This window comes from Artemia sp. Qi Xiang Cuo, unplaced genomic scaffold, assembly GCF_049724085.1.
Source record: "Artemia sp. Qi Xiang Cuo unplaced genomic scaffold, ASM4972408v1 HiC_scaffold_22, whole genome shotgun sequence".
Taxonomy (NCBI): domain Eukaryota; kingdom Metazoa; phylum Arthropoda; class Branchiopoda; order Anostraca; family Artemiidae; genus Artemia; species Artemia sp. Qi Xiang Cuo.
In genome coordinates, this window is record NW_028297431.1 from 5,711,340 (window position 1) to 5,729,460 (window position 18,121).

Below are 18,121 nucleotides of genomic sequence, written 5' to 3' on the forward strand. Positions count from 1 at the left end.
ATATATGTTTAAAATTAAAAGACTATTATTTTAATAAAGAAAAACTAAATTAAAGAAAACAAACCTTAAGAATGCCTTATAACGTTATGCTTTTAGATTTGTTTTTCTTTAATTTAGTCATATATGAAGTTTTTTGGTGAAAATAAACATATATTAATTTAGATTTTCTTAGTTTTCTTAGAGATACATAGATACCTAGGTATCTCTATCTTTCAAATTTTAGACGTTTAATAAAATTTTAGATGTTAGACCTCTAACGTTTAACGTTTAGATGTTAGACGTTAGACGTCTAAACGTTTAAAACGTTTTTTTTAAAACGTTTGTTTAAACGTTTAAAGTTTTAAAAGCGTTTAAAACAAATTTAAAATTTAGATTTTCTTTCGATTTTCTATAAAATACGTTGGCCTCATTTAGCTTAATCATTAGCTTAACTCCTCATTAGCTTTATTAAGTTAGCTTAATGATTAAGTTATTTAAACATCTGCCGTTTATTTTCACCAACAGCAATCCTGGCTATCAATGTTAAATTATACCAAACTTTTTGTTTTTTTAATCATTTTTTTATAATATATAAATATATAACCTAGTACCTTTTTTATAATACCTAGGTTAGGTTACGTTACCTACGTTACATTACATTACCTAAAATATATATAAGTCATAAATGTCTAAATAAATACTTTTATTTATTATACATTTTTATTAGAGATACCTAGATACCTAGGTTAGGTTACGTATTTAATATATATAAGAGAGTCTATTACTTGCAGCGAACTATTAACACTCCAGTATGGATTAAACTTAGAAAATTTTTTAATTCCCGAACAATATGCCTCAAACTTATTTTTGATTTCTCCTAAAATACACGACAAGTCAGTAGCCGCAATTCTGGCCGGGCACCTTGCTGCCCCCGCAATAAAGCGTGGTTTCGGGGGATTTTTATGAAACTTTGCCGTCCAATATAAAAACGGAAAATTTGTATCATTATCATTAACCTTAATATTAAATTTTTTAAAAAGTATATCTTCTATTCCAATCAATAGACTATTATTAACATCTTGAACCTTTTTATATGTATTTGTTGTACAAAGCTCCTTTGTTAAAACATCACAATAAAGCTTCTGACAAATTATTGCAAAATTATTATTCGCTTTATCAATGGGTACAATTACAAAATCCCTCTTTATATTATCAATTGCTTGTTTTATAATAGAATTACAAAAAGCTACATCATTATCATGCTTATTTGTCCTCTTATATATGTTATTTATAACCTTATTAATAATTAAATTTTTCCAATTCTGAAAACTATTTTTATTAATTTTCTCTTTTTTGCACCAATTATCAATAAATATTTCGAGATTATTATTTAACCCTCTAAGCAGATTTGAGGGTTTTAGATGATTTAAAAGACAGAATTTAGCCCCCATGTTCATTATATTCTGCAATTCAATTTGCTTAATTATTTTTAAATCACCTGTAATAATATGTTCGTAAGTAGGATTAACAAACGATAACAATTGGTCACACTTACAAATAGATTTCCAATAATTATCGTGGCAAAATTCTTAAGTTTTAAATTATAATTAAAAATCATTTGTCCTATCGTTTTTGAAAATTTATATGTTATAATCGGATTATTCTTATACTTCAAATTACTAGGAAGGGCCTGTTTCACATCAGCCTGGTTTAAAATTCTAGGTAAATTTATATCCTCTATTTGTTTACTTATAAAAGTTATAGGAAGATATAATCTATTCTCCTTATTAACAGTCTTATCTGACTTTTTTTCATTTGAATTACCTTTAGTTCTAGCAAGAATACATACTGTATCATAAATCAGTTTAATTTTTGAGTTACATGGTGTTTTGTTATTTACATTCCAAAATAATTTCATTAAATTATTTTTTGATAACTTATTAATATAGATATAATGGCAATCTATATTATCAATGTAATGGAATTCCTATGGGAGGTAATGCCAGTCCAGTTATAGCGGACCTATTTCTAAATTATTTAGAATACGATTATATGACGGATAAAAAGAATCCAAGCAATATAAAGTACTTGCTCTCAAATAATAAAAGATATTTAGATGACCTTCTGGTGATAAATTGTTCAAATTTTTTAGAGATTGCAAGTAAAATATATCCACCAGAGTTAAAGCTGGAATCCAGTAATGGAAATGGCAAATATGACTTTTTTCTAGATTTAGAGATTAATGTGATACCTAATAATACAATAAATTTTAAAATATATAATAAAACAGACGATTTTAATTTTGAAATAGTTAATTTTCCATTTCCAAAAAGTAAAATTCATTCAAATATAACATATTCATCGTATTTTTCCCAACTATTTAGATATGCAAGAATTTGTACTAATTACATTGATTTTAGAAATAGATGTATGTTACTTAGCAAGAAGCTAATCATAAGAGGTTTTTGCGCCAATAAACTTACTTGACGATTTAAATAGCTTTGTTTTAAGTATAATCAGCTTTTACATAATTATAATAAAAGTTATCAAGATATCTTGAATGATATTTTACGGTGACTGGTTGACGGAAATGGTTTATCTTCCCGGTTGTTGAGGGTTTGATTGCGACATTTAAGGTAAAGATTATGGTGGAATACTCGGAATTTAATTCTTAGAATTTGAGTGAAAGTGAAACTGTTCCGGGTGGAGGACTAGTGTAATTTATTTTTTTGTATTTAAATCGGTTGAAGTTCGGCTCTCAGTGTTATTTGAAGGTTGGTTAAGAATGTTTGAAAAAAGTTTTCTTGGATATATATTTTTACTTTTTGGATGTTTTTGATTTTGTTTATGTTTATTCCATTGGTGGCACTATATAAGGGGTATGCCAGATTATGGCATGGCGCGCTCAAATTGCCTGGGTAATGAAATTTAAGCGCCGAAACCCAAATAGGCAATGAGTTTTCATCTGACGAGCCCCGATATACGGTGATCACCTTGGGAATATAATGTTTTTGTAGATTTAAGGTGCTATAGATTGGTGTTGGAACATTGACGTATGCTTATTGATGCTGATTTTGCTCTATTTTAGACTTGAGTTTCGGACTGTCGGATTGGTTTTACTGTTTTGTCCTGGGGAACTGGAAGGATGAGTAGGGTCTAGACCTTGTTCAAGTGCTCATTTATTTTAGTTACTAAAGTAGGAAGGCAGTTTTTTTTTTGCCAGGTGATTACCGTAATACACTATATGCTATGCTTTTAAGTTTGTTTTAAACGTTAGACACTTGGACCGCTACCCTAACGTTTAAAACAAATGTTAACGTTTAAAACAAAACGTTTTAAACGTTTAGACCTCTAACGTCTAACATCTAATGTCAAACGTTATAATAAAGTTTCCGAAGGATACGAAGGACCGCTTGGACCGCTAGTTCGGTGTTAACGTATTTAATACGGGAACCGTGTTTAAACGTTAACATTTGTTTTAAACGTTAGGGTAGCGGTCCAAGTGTCTAAACGTTATTTATGACTTATATATATTTTAGGTAACGTAACGTAACGTAGGTAAGGTAACCTAACCTAGGTATTATAAAAAAAGGTACTAGGTTATATATTTATATTTTATAAAAAAAGGATCAAAAAAACAAAAAGGTTGGTATAATTTAACATTGACAGCCAGGATTGCTGTTGGTGAAAATAAACGGCAGATGTTTAAATAACTTAATCATTAAGCTAACTTAATAAAGCTAATGAGGAGTTAAGCTAATGATGAAGCTAAATGAGGCCAACGTATTTAATATATGCTATTTTAGTCATAAATTTAGAGAAACATAATATGTTTCTCTACTTAATCATTAATATAGTCATTTATACTTCATTTATATAGTCATTTAGTTATGTAATATATTCATTTTGACTATATTACTATATAGCAGTAGGCTAAATATTTAACCTACTGAAGTTTGTTTTTCTTACCGTAAAAAAAAATTAAACGTAAAAAAATTACGTTTAAAACGTAATTAACTCTAAATAATTTAAATTCTAAAAAAAAAACGTTTCTTTAATTTGTTTTGCTAATTAAAGCTAATTAGCTTAACTAACAATAATAACCATTCACACAGGCGAAATTAACATCGCCTCAAACCCCAAAAAACTAAAGTTTTAAAATTTTAGATGTTATGGAAAAATTGTAAATGTTATGACGTTAGAGGTCTAATATTAAATTTAAAAGCATAGCATAAAAAATAGTATCTTTCTCTAAATAAAAAAACATCAAGTTTAAAAAAAACATCAGTTCGTGAAAACACGAACTGATGTTTAGTTCGTATATTATTATTCTGATTCCATGATAAATGATAATTTAAAAGCATAGCATATATTAAATACGGAACCTAACCTAGGTATCTGTCGCCTCAAACCCCAAAAAACTAAAGTTTTAAATAATAAAAAAAAATCTGCATAAAATAAGTTTTTTCAATGAAAAGTAAAGAACTCCATTAAACCAAAAATGAACAAAAATAGCATTAAATAATCTACCAAACATGCAACTACCACAAATCAGTATCAATAAATAAGTGAAACGCAAAAACAACAGAAATTAAAATAAGTCAAACTCAACACGAGTAGAAATTAATCTGAGTAGGGTTCTAAACCCTATGCTTTCTAAAAGCAGAATATAATTTTACTTTACTAAAAAAATTATTTTAAATGTTTTTACTTTTATAACTTTAAGAAATCAAAAATTAATTAAGATTCTAAGTAATAAATATCAGCATATATACACTAAACTGACAATGCACATTTTGTTCAGTAAATTCAGTTGGATTTTTTTTTCCATAAATATATGGCTATCCCAAAATTTTGATTTGATTTGTTTGGGGAAATGGTGGGCTTGAGAGGGGGGCTAGTTGCCCTCCAATCACTTTCGAATTTTAAAAAGGGTAGTAGCCCTTTCAATTTACAATCGAATGAGCCCTTTTTGAAGTTTTTACGAGAATGCCTTCTATGCAAACCTTATATGCCTCTAGGGCATAACTTATCATCCTCAAAAACAGAATATCCAGAACTTTCAACTTCGCTGAAAAATGGCTATATCAAATTTTTGATTAGATGTGTTTGGGGAAATGGTGGGCGTGAGAGGGGAGTTAGTTGCCCTCCATTCAGTTTCGACTAACCTATTAAAAAGGGCACTAGCCCTTTTAATTTTGAATTGAAAGAGCTCTATTTGAACTTTCTATGACAACACTTTTTATAAAAAAAAAACTGATATGCCCCCAGGGCCTAGCTTACAACCATTGCATCGAAGGCTGTGAGAGGGGGGGTGTTATCCTCAAAGAGCTAATTTCCAGAACTTTCAACTACGTTGAACAAAATGGCTATTTCAAAATTTTGATTGGATGTGATTGGGGAAATGGTGAACTTGAGAGGGGAATTAATCGCCCTCCTTATCACTTTCGACTGCTAAAAAGTAGTCGAAATTTTAATTGGATGTGTTTGGGGAAATGGTTGGTGTAAGAGGGGGATTAGTTGCTCTCCAATCACTTTCGACTATTAAAAAGGGTAATAGCCCTTCCTATTTCCAATCAAATCAGTTTTTTTAAGTTTCTACGACAACGCTTTCTATAGAAACCTTATATGCTCCCAGGGGATAACTTAAAACCCTTGCCCTGAGGGCTCCGAGGGGTTATCATCCTCAAAGACCTAATTTCTAGAACTTTTAATTACGTTGAACAAAATGGATATGTCAAAAACTTGACTGCATGTGTTGGGGGAATTGTTGGGCATAAGAGGGGGGTTAGTTGCCCTCCAATTACTTTCAACTATTAAAAAGGGCACTAACCCTTTCAATTTCCAATTGAGGGAGCCTTTTTTGAAGTTTTTTCGACAACGCTTTCTATTATAAACCGTATATGCACCCAGGGTATGACTTACAACCCTTGCCTTGAGGGCTGTAGGGGAAGTGGCATACTCAAAGTCATAGTTTCGGGACCAAAATGTCTATCTCAAAACTATGATTGGATGTGTTTGGGGAAATGGTGGGTGTGAGAGTTAGTTGCCCTCCAATCACTTTCAACTATTAAAAAGGCCACTAGCCCTTTGAATTTCCAAGCGAATGAGCCCCTTTTGAAGTTTCTACGAAAACACTTTTTATAAAAACCTTATATTTCCATGGCCATAACTTACAACCCTTGCCCTGGGGGGTTTGGGGGGTTTGTCATCTTCAAATACATAATTTCCAGAATTTTCAACTACGTTAAACAAAATACCTATCTCAAAATTTTGATTGGATGTGTTTAGGGAAATGTTGGGTGTGAGAGGGGGGTTAGTTGCTCTTCAATGACTTTAGACTATTAAAAAGGGCACTGGCCCTTTCAATTTCTAATCAAATGAGCTTTTCTTAAAGTTTCTTCTACAACGCTTTCTATTAAAACCTTATATGCCACCAGGCCTTAATTTTCAACCCTTGCCCTAAGGGCTCTGAGGGGTTATCATCCTCAAAGACCTAATTTCCAAAACTTTCGACTACATTGAACAAAATGGATATTCCAAAATTTTGTTTGGCGGAATAGTGGACGTCAGAGGGGGGTTAGTTGCCTTCCAATTACTTTCAACTATAAAAAAGAGCATTAGCCCTTTGAATTTCCAATTGAATGAGCCCTTTTTAAAGTTTTTACGATAATGCTTTCTATAAAAACCTTATACCCCCCCCCCCCCAGGGCTTAACTTACAGCCCTTGCCCAGACGACTGTGGGGGGAGTGTCCTGCTTAAAGATATAATTTCCGGACCTTTCAACTGGTTTGGACTAAATGGCTATCTCAAAATTTTTACTGGATGTGTCTCGGGAAATGGTGGACATGGAAGGGGTGGTAGTGGCCCTCCAATCACTTTTGACTATTAAAAAGTGCACTAGCCATTTCAATTCGGATTCGTTTTTTTTTAAGTTTCTACAACAACGCTTTTTATAAAAACCGTATATGCCACCAGGGCATAACTTACAACCCTTGGCCTGAGGGCTCGGGGGGGGGGGGGGATAGTAATTCTCAAGAACATTGTTTCCAGAACTTTCACCTACGTTGAACAAAATGGCTATCTCAAAATTTTGATTGGATGTCTTTGGTGAGAAGGTGGGTGTGAGAGGGAGTTTAGCTGCCCTCTAATCACTTTCGACTATTAAAAAGGGCACTATTCTTTGAATTTCCAATTGAATGAGCCCTTTTTGAAGTTTCTACGACAAAGGTTTCTTTAAAAACCTTATATGCCCCCAGGGCATAACTTACAACCCTTCCCCTGAGGGATGTAGGGGGAGTGTCCTCCTCAAAACACAATTTCTTTCTGGAAATCAACTACACTGAACAAAATGGCTATCTCAAGATTTTGATTGGATGTGTTTGGGGAAATGGTGGGCGTGGATGGGGTGTTAGTTGCCTTCCAATAACTTTCGACTATTAAAAAGGGCACTAGCCATTCCAATTTCCGATTGAATGATCCCTTTTCGAAGTTTCTAAGACATTAAGTTCGATACGAAGTGCCCTGGCCAAAACCAAAAAAAACCTTGTGCCAACATCGTTCTTTACTTAGGAAGCGTGATTGCGCTGCCCATGATCTGATTTAGGGTACTCATGAATATGAATGAGATGCCATGAGCTCTACAGCTCAAAGAGTTTTAACATTAGCTTTTGAATCGTTCAGTCATTTGGGAGTGCCCAAAGAGTATGGCTATCTTAAAAAGAGTAGGAACTGGTGCTAGTGTCGACACAAAAAATTTCAACGTCATCTAGCGTTTTGGTGACAATTGATATTTTTTCAGTTTAATGATAAGAATAATTAATTTAATTTGTGCAGTTGGGAAAACTAGTGTCGTAATAAATGTCTGATCTTAGTTCTTGATATAAAAACGATTGCAAAGCTTGAAAAAACTATATGTCACCAAATGCTAGATGGCGTTGAGTTTTTTTGCGACACTAGCGCCATTTTTCACTTTTATGAGTTACCCATACTCTGCGAGTGCCCTTATCACCCTTTTGGATAAGTTTCCTCCCCTTTTCAATCTTGCGTATTTTTTCTCCAAGTAACTTTTTACATGTAATTTGGCATTTGTAAATTTTGATTGCTTCCTTTGTATTAATTTTTTATTATTACATTAGTTGTATTTTTAACTTGTTTTTTTTGCAGTGTTTGGAAGGAGCCAGTGAGAGTGTAAACGTTGGTGTTGCATTTATAGACACGTCGATTGGAGCGTTTAACTTGAGTCAGTTTCAAGACGATTGCTACCGCTCCAGGCTCCTCACCCTAGTTGCCCATTATAACGTTGTTCAGGTAAGTCGTTGCTGCTTCGTTCGTTTTGCTTGTTCCAAATGTTTCTTTGACATTTTTTGTTTTTGTTTGACTATTCTTTTTACTATTTAGTTGTTATTTTGTATGGCTCTTTCAGTTTCCCATGTAATGCGTATATTTTTGCTTTTTTCCCAAAAATATTCTAAGATAACATTATCTAATAGCCATCATCAGCAAAAAAAAGTGGAAGCAAAATAAAATTTATCTTACAATAAAAAAACTAGAAAGCCAAAAGTACGACCAAAAACACAACGGTCGCAATTACCTGTCGTAATGCCATCCTCATTGAGAAGTGGCAATCTTTGAGATAAACTTAGCAAAGAAACTGCCATAGCTTAGTGCTATGTTTGCCTCTGGTCGAACTGCACTGAGCTGTTAGAAGTAGTATTGGTAGTAGTAAACAACGACGAAGAGTGCTCTGCCTTTTATCATGCTAAGTGAATTTTAGAATAAAACTAGTTAACCTTTTTGCAAAAAAAAAAATGCAAGTTGAAACAAAAAGTAGAACTAGGATAAAATTCAACTTACGAAAAAAATGGGAAAACTATCAGGTCCGACTAGTCTGACTAGTCTTACTGGTCTGGCTCTATCAGGACTCAAAGCTAGTCCTGACTCTAACTAGTCCGGCTCTATCAGGTTAATATTTTCAACTAGTTAATATTTTCAAACTAGTCAAACTGGTTAATATTTTGTCCAAAAAAGCAAGTTAAAACAATGAAAGTAGAACTAAGTTAAATTCAACTTAAGATGAAAATGAGAAAATTAGTCCTGCTAGGGCTCTATCAGGACTCAAAATCAAATTCCGGTGCATCCGTTTATGGAAGTGAATTTGTATAATTGTGGCTATGATTTGTGATATATTACTGACAACATTCTAGACTTAAATTTGACTTTTAGTGAAAGTATAAACATAATTCACGAGGTGGCTGCTGAACCTATAGATGTTGAATTTTGTTTCAGTGGTGCTTCAGTGTTTAAGATGTTTCAGTTTGTTTCAGTGTAGCTTTCTGCTGAACATACAGATTTTAGGCTATGTTCCAGTTATATATCAGATGTTTGATGTTTCAGATGTTTTAGTTATATTTCAGTGTCTCAGATGTTTCAGTGTTGCAGTTTGTTTCAGTGAAGCTTCCCGCTGAACTTGTAGATGTTGGGTTTTATTTCAGTGTTGTTTCATATGTTTGATGTTTTAGTGGTTCAGATGTTTCAGAGTTTCAATTTTTCAAGGGAAGCTTCCTGCTGAAGATATAGAAGTTGTGCTTTGTTTCAGTACTGTTTCGGTGTTTCAGTTCGTTTCAGTAAAGCTTTCTGTTGGACATAAAGATGTTGGGCTTTGTTTCAGTGATGTTTAAGATGTTTCAGTGTTTCAAATGTTTTAGTGGTTAAGATATTTTAGTGTTTTATTTTGTTTAAGTGAAGCTTCCCGGTGAACATATAGATATTGGTTTTTGTTTCAATGCCCTATCGGTGTTTCAGTTCGTTTCAGTGAAGCTTTTTGTTGGACATAAAGATGTTGGGCTTTGTTTAAATAATGTTCCAGTGTTTCAGTTTGTTTTACCGTAGCTTCCTGCTGAACATATAGATGTTGGGCTTTGTTTCAGTGCTCTTTAGGTGTTTCATTCGTTTCATTGAAGCTCTCTGTTTAACATAAAGATGTTGGGCTTTGTTTAGATAAATTTCCAGTGTTTCAGTTTGTTTCAGTGAAGCTTCCTGTTGAACATAAGATGTTGGGCTTTGTTTAAATAATGATCCAGTGTCTCAGTTTTTTTCAGTGACGTTTCAGTGAAGCTTTAATTTGTTTTTTTCAATTTTCAATTTACTATTCGAATAAAAACATAACACAAACATCAGTAACAATAAAGATACTAGAAGAGAACTTGTTAAGGACCAAAAAAAGAAAAAATTAAAGTGACACTGAAAAAAAAGATAGGAGAATAAAACATGGGTAATTAAAGAAAATTGGTTAAAAGTTGAAAGATTAAATTATATTATCAAGTTTTGTTACATTATTGTACAGCGTGCAGCAACTTGTGGCTAGCTCAACACTGGTTAGTATTTTGTTCCATTGAATAATAGATTTGTAAGTAGGAGATTGCTGGGCAGAACTAGAAACGCATTTAGGAATTATCAAGGCTCTATTGGATGAACGGAGACAATGGGCTTCCGAATTGTTAATATTATAATAAGTTGGTAGTTGAGGAGGGAGATTATTGTGGAAAGCAGAGTAAGCAAGCGATAAGTTTAGTTTTTGTATGATTTGATCTAATGGAGCTATGCCAAAATCTGAGTACAAATCAAGCAGCAATTAGTACAGGATACACTGAAGGGCCCAGGTCCATAACAAGATCATTGATATATAGGAGACATAAGATCGGGCCTAGAACGGAGCCTTGCGGTGCACCCCACCGAACAGGTATGGGCTGAGATGATACTCCACCTAAGCTCACAGTCTGTACCCTTCCAGATAGATAAGATTCCAACCAAGAGAGAGAGGAACACCACGATTACCGTAACTATTTAATTTACTTATTAAAATACTATAATCGACCGTATCAAAGGCCTTAGAGAAATCCAAAAATAAGCCCACTACAGTTTTTTTTAAGGTCGAGTTGTGAGCGTATGAACTGTGTGGCGTCAATTAGAGCATGAGAAGTTGAAAATTTTGGCCGAAAACCCTATTGGTGAGGAGAAATCAAGGAAACGGAATGCTGACTGCTAAACAGAAAGGGAGACATACGCCTGAAGATAATTCTCTCGAGCACTTTGGATAAAACAGGAAGAATTGAGATTGGACGATAATTACCTATCTCAGTTGGATCAGCCTTTTTAAGAACTGGAATAACAATGGCTGACTTTAGTAAATCAGGGAAAACTCCGTGGGTTTAAGATAGGTTGGCAATGTGCTTGATGGGCTCTTAAACAAATGGAGATATGGCCTTCAGGAGCTTATTACTTAATCCAAGACAGTCAGGTGTAAAACTAATAGGGAAAGAACCGATGATTTGAAGTACCTTATTGCTATCAGTTGGGCAGAAAAACATGGATCTAGAATTGACGCAAGGAAGTACAGCCTCTAAGGAGGAGCTGGAGTCAGTATGAGGAACATTAGAAAAATAATTATTAAATGCGTCAGGTGCATGTAAAGGGTCAATTAATCTACCATTTGTGTCTTTAAGGCGAATAGGTATAGACTTTGATTTTCTATTTTTGAGAGTATCATAGGCAGCGCGCTAGCGCTGCCTAAGTAAAGAAAGATGTGGGCACAATGTGTTTTTTTTTCTGCATACCCGGACACTTCATATCGAAGAAGTTGTCGTAGAAACTTCGAAAAGGGCTCATTCGATTGGAAATTGGAGTGGCTAGTGCCCTTTTTAATTGTCGAAAGTGATTGGAGGGCAACTAGCCCCCCACGCCCATCTTTCCCCCAAACACATGCAATCAAAATTGTGCGATAACCATTTTGTTCAACGTAGCTGATTTCCAGATAGAAACTAGGTTTTTGAAGAGGACACTCCCCCACAACCCTCATCGCAAGGGTTTTAAGTTATTCCCTGGGGGCATATAAGGCTTTTATAGAAGGCGTTGTCGTAGAAACTTCAAAACAGGCTCATTCGATTGGAAATTCAAAGGGCTAGTGCCCTTTTAATGGTCAAAAGTGATTGGAGGGCAGCTAGCCCCCCCCCCATCCTTCACGCCAATCATTCCCCAAACACATCCAATCAAAATTTTTAGATAGGCATTTTGTCAGCGTAGCTGACTTCCAGATAGAAAATATCTTTTTGAGGAGGACACTCCCCCACAACCCTCGGTGCAAAAGTTTAAAGTTATGCCCTGGGGGCATATAAGGTTTTTATAGAATGCGGTGTCGTAGAAACTTCAAAACAGGCTCATTCGATCGAAAATTCGAAGGGCTAGATCCATTTTTAATAGTCAAAAGTGATTAGAGGGCAACTAGCCCCCCCCCCCCCACGTCCATCATTCCCCCAAACACATCCAATCAAAATTGTGGGATAGCAATTTTGTTCAGCGTAGTTGATTTCCGGATAGAAAATAGGTTTTTGAGGAGGAAACTCCCCCACAACCCTCAGGGCAAGGGTTTTAAGTTATGCCCAGGGGGCAAATAAAGTTTTTATAGAAGGCGTAGAAACTTCAAAATAGACGTATTTCATTGGAAATTCAAAGGGTTAGTGCCCTTTTTAATAGTTTAAATTGATTGGGGGGCACCTAGACCCCCCCCCCCCCCAACGCCCAACATTCCCCAAAACACATCTAATTAAAACTTTGAGATAGCCATTTTGTTATAGCGTAGGCTAGTTGATTTCCAGATAGATAATACGTTTTGAGGAGGAAACCGCCCCGCAATCCTCAGGGCAAATGTTTTAAATTATGCCCTGGGGGCATATAAGGTTTTATAGAAGGCGTTGTCGTAGAAACTTCAAAACAGGCTCTTTAGATTGGAAATTCCAAGGGCCAGTGCCCGTTTTAAAAGTCGAAAGTGATTGGAGGGCAAATAGCCTCCCACGGCCATCATTCCCACAAACACATCCAATCATAATTTTGAGATAGCAATTTTATTCAGCGTAGTTGATTTCCAGACAGAAAATATGTTTTTGAGGGGGACACTCCCCCACAACCCTCAATGCAAAGGTTTTAAGTTATGCCCTTGGGGCATATAAGGTTTTTATAGAAGGTGTTGTCGTAGAAACTTCAAAACAGGCTCATTCGATTGGGAATTCCAAGGGCTAGTGTCCTTCCTCCCCCACGCCCATTATTCTACCAAACACATCCAATAAAAATTTTAAAATAGCCATTTTGTTCAGCGTAGTTGATTTCCTGATAGAAAATATGTTTTTGAGGAGGAAACTCCCCAACAACCCTCAGGGCAGGGGTTTTAAATTATGTCCTGGGGTATATAAGGTTTTTATAGAAGACGTTGTCATAGAAACTTTAAAAGGGCACATTTGATTCAAAGGGCTTTTGCCCTTTTTAATGGTCGAAAGTGATTGGAGGGCAACTAGCCCCTCCCACGCCCATCATTCCCCCAAACACATCCAATCAAAATTGTGAGATAGCCATTTTGTTCAGCGTAGTTGATTTCCAGATAGAAAATATGTTCTTGAGAAGGACACTCCCCCACAACATTCAGGGCAAGGGTTTTAAGTTATGCCCTGGGGGCATATAAGGTATTTATAGAAGGCGCTGTCGTAGAAACTTCAAAAAACGTTAATTTGATTGGAAAATCAAAGGGCTAGTGTCCTTTTTAATAGTCGAAAGTGATTGGAGAGCAACTAACCCCCCCCCCTCCACGCCCATCATTTCCCCAAACACATCCAATCAAAATTTTGAGATAGCCAATGTGCTCAGCGTAGCTGATTTCCTGATATAAAATATGTTTTTGAGGAGTACATTCCCCCCGCAATCCTCAGGGCAAGAGTTTTAAGTTATTCCCAGGGGGTATATAATATTTTTATAGAAGGCATTGTCGTAAAATCTTCAAACAAGCTCATTCGATTGGAAATTCAAAGGGCTAGTATCTCAGTAATAGTTGAAAGTGATTGGAGGGTAACTAGCCCCCCCCCCCACGTCCATCATTCCCCCAGACACATCCAATAAAAATTTTGAGATAGCCATTTTGTTCAGCGTAGTTGATTTATAGAGAGAAAATATATTTTCGAGGAGGATACTCTGCTACAGCCCTCAGGGCAAGGGGGTTAAGTTATGCCCTGGGGGCATATAAGATTTTTTATACAATACGTTGTCTTGGAAATTTCAGAAAAGGGCTCATTCGATTTGAAATTCAAAGGGCTGGTGCCCTTTTTAATAGTCGAAAGTGATTAGTAATATGTTTGTTTTTGTTGTTGTTTAGACCAGGGCACTTCGTATCGAAGGAGTTGTCGTGGGAACTACGAATGGGGCTCATTCAATTGAAAATAGAAAGGGCTGATGCCCTTTTTAATAGTCGGAAGTGATTGGAGGGCTACTAATTTCCCTTCCACTCCCCCCTTCCCATTTGCCCTTTATGTTTAAAAACTAAATGTTGCCTTAAGATTAAATCAAAATGCACTGTGATAATGCTAATTCCCAATAAGGCATCTCAGCAGTATCCCAATAACGACTGAGGGTATTATGTTCAAAGTTTCGAGGCTACTTCTGCTCTTAAAATTTAACCTAATCAAAACCGTGTAAGTATATCCAAGCTATCAAAGCAAGTAAATATATTTTTTTGCGAATGGTATCAAGTTTTCCATTTCAGGTCAACTAGAGGAGACATGAAACTAAGTTAAACAGTTAAGTGCAAATTTAGTTATTAATTTACAAATCTTTTCCCACAAAATAAGTTTTTCAAAGAAAAGTAAAGACTCCATTGAACAAAAAATGAGCAAAAATAAAATCAAATAATCTACCAAGTGTGAAACTACCACAAACTAGCATCGATAAATAAATGAAACCCAAAACAAACAGAAATGACAATAAATAATTGAGTCAAACTCAAAACGAGCAGAAATTAACATAAGTTGGGCGCAAAACCCCTATGCCTTCCCAAGGCCAGAACAAAATTTTACACTTTACTGAAAAAAATATAAATGTTTTAATTTTATAACGTTAATAAATCAAATAATTTTAACATTTTGATTACTTAAACTGACAATGCACATTCATTTGTATTTTTTCAGTAAAATGCAAATTTAGTTCTGGCCATGGGAAGGCATAGGGGTTTTGCGCCCAACTTATGTTAATTTCTGCTCGTGTTGAGTTTGACTCTGTTATTTATTGTAATTTCTGTTCGTTCTGGGTTTCATTTATTTATTGATGCTGATTTGTGGTAGTTTCACGCTTGGTAGATTATTTGCTCATTTTTTGTTTAATGGAGTTCTTTACTTTTCTTTGAAAAATTCATTTTGTGGAAAAGTTTTTTAAATTAATTTCTGTTCATTTTATATTGACAAAGTCTTTTCAGGGAAAAAGGAAATAATACTTTAAATCTTTTCGTTTTTAAGACTTTATAGTTTGGCCTGCTATGTGTATGCTGGAGCAAAATTTTCAGCAATTTTTAACAATATACACCCTTTTAAAAATCTGATCACAAATAGTACTGTTTAATTTAGTTTCATACCTCCTATAGTTGACCTGAAAAACTCTGGCTGGAAAACTTGATAGCTTTCGCAAAAAAATTTGTTTACTTTCTTTGATTGCTTGGATACACTTCCGCTATTTTGTTTTGGTTAATTTTTAAGAGCAGAATTGGGAGGGTTGGCGTGGGAGGGTGGGAGTGGAAGGGTATTAGTTGCCCTCAAATCACTTAAGACTAATAAAAAGGCCATCAGCCCTTTCTATTTTGAATCGAATGAGCCCTTTTCGAAGTTCCCACGAAAGCTCCTTTGATACGAAGTGCCCTGGTCTAAACAACAACAACAACAACAAAAAATAATACATTATACCCATTTCGATCTTTACTATAAAAAATGTTAAGCCTTCCAATCACTTTCGACTATTAAAAAGGGCACTAGCCTTTTCGATTTCGAATCGAATGAGCCCTTTTGGAAACGACAACGCTTTCTATAAGCACCTTATATTTCCCAGGGTATAAATTACAACCCTTACCCTAAGGTATGTTAGGGTGGTTGTCATCCTCTAAGACCGAATTTCCAGAACTTTCAACTACGTTAAACAACACGGCTATCTCAAATTTTGATTGGATGTGTTTTGGAAAATGGTGGGCGTGAGAGGGGTGTTAGTCGCCTTCCAATCACTTTCGACTATTAAAAAGGGCACAAGCCACTCCAATATCTAATTGAATGAGCGCTTTTCGAAGTTTCTACGACAACTTCTGCGATGCGGAGTGCCCTGCTCTAAAGGAAAAAATTGATAAATAATATATTGTGCCAACATCGTTCTTATATGCCCCCAGGTTATATCTTAAAACCCTTGCCCTGAGATTTATGGGGGATTGTCCTCCTCTTTACTTAGTCCCCACTTCTTGTCCCGTTCTTGAGTGTCCCCGTTCTTTACTTAGGCAGTGCGATTGGGCTGCGTAAGATTTATACAACATCTTTCTATATAAAACTTATATGCCCCCAGGGCATAACTTTCAACCCTTGCACTGAGGGCTCTGAGGGGGTTACCATCCTAAAAGATCCAATTTCCTGAACTTTCAACTACGTTGAACAAAATAGATGTCTCAAAATTTTGATTGGATGTGTTTTAGAAAATGGTTGGAGTGAGAGGAGCGTTAGACGCTATCCATTCAATTACAACTATTAAAAAAGGCACTAGCCCTTTCAATTTCCAATTGAATGAGCTTTTTTGGAGTTTCTACAACAACGAAATGTTATATACCCCAGGGCAAAACATACAACCCTTGCCCTGAGGTCTGTGGGGAGGGGGGCGGCAGGGGTTGTCATCCTTAAAGACCTAATTTCCAAAACTTTCAACTACGTTGAATAAATTGGCTATCTAAAAATTTTGATTGGATGTTTGGGGAAAAGGTGGGCGTGAGAGGGGGGTTGGTTGCCCTCAAATCACTTTTGACTATTAATAAGGGTACTATTCCTTTGAATTTGAAATCGAATGAGCCCTTTTTTAAGTTTCTACGACAAAGATTTCAATTAAAACCTTATATGCCCCCAAGGGCATAACTTATAATCCTTTCCCTGAGGGTTGTGGAGGAGTGTCATCCTCAAAAATATATTTTCTATCTGGAAATCAATTACGCTGAACAAAATGGCTATCTCAAAATTTTATTGGATGTGTTTGGGGGAATGATGGGCTTCGGGAGGGGGAGGATAGTTGCCCTCCAATCACTTTTGACTATTAAAAAGGGCACTATCCCTTTGGATTTCCAATCGAATGAGCTTTTATTGAAGTTTCTACGACACTGCCTTCTTTAAAAACCACATATGCCCCCAGGTGATTAGTTAAAACCCTTACCCTGAGGGCTGTGGAGGAGTGTACTCCTCAAAAACATGTTTTCTATCAGGAAATCAACTACAATGAACAAAATGATTATCTCAATATTTTGTTTGGATGTGTTTGGAGAAATGATGTGCGGGGGTGGGGGGATAGTTGCCCTCCAATCACTTTTAACTATTGAAAAGAGAATTATCCCTTTGAATGTCCAATCGATACAGCCTATTTTGAAGTTTCAATGACATCGCCTTCTATAAAAAACCTTATATTCCCCCAGGGCATAACTTAAAACCCTTGCCCTGAGGGTTGTGGGGGAGTATCCTCCTCAAAAACATATTTTCTATCAGGAAATCAAATGGCTATCTCAAAATTTTGATTGGATGTGTTCGGGGAATGATGGTCGTGGGGAGCTAGTTGCCCTCCAATCACTTTCGACTATTAAAAAGGGCATCGGAACTCTCAATTTCCAATCTAATGAGTCCCTTTTGAAGTTTCTACGACGACCCCTTCCATATGAAGGGCCTAGCTCTAAAGGAAAAAACAATAAATAGTACATTGTGCCAACATCGTTCTTATATGCCCTCATGGCATAACTTAAAACCCTTTCCCTAAGGGTAGTTGGGGAGTGTCCTCCTAAAAAACAAATTTTCTATCTGGAAATCAACTACGCTGAACAAAATGGCTATCTCAAAATTTTGATTGGATGTGTTTGGGGGAATTATGGTCGTGGGGGGGGGGGCTAGTTGCCCTCTAATCACTTTCGACTATTAAAGAGGGCACTAGCTCTTTGAATTTTCAATCGAATGAGGCCTTTTTGAAGTTTCCATGACAACGCCTTATATAAAACCTTATATGCCCCCAGGGCATAACTTAAAACCCTTGCCCTGAGGGATGTGAGGGGAGTGT

The 18,121-nt window shown here is 35.5% G+C and overlaps 1 protein-coding gene across 1 annotated transcript in view; it reads left to right on the forward strand.

Annotated features, from left to right (window-relative positions):
* The first annotated feature begins 1,933 nt into the window (after positions 1 to 1,933).
* The window catches only part of LOC148939089 (DNA mismatch repair protein Msh6-like), a 113,068-nt gene continuing 96,880 nt past the window's right edge, over positions 1,934 to 18,121 (forward strand). Inside the window, exons 1-2 of the mRNA XM_089107303.1 lie at positions 1,934 to 1,975; positions 8,147 to 8,290. Coding sequence (XP_088963429.1) covers positions 1,934 to 1,975; positions 8,147 to 8,290 — 186 coding nt within the window. The remainder of the gene's footprint in view (positions 1,976 to 8,146; positions 8,291 to 18,121) is intronic.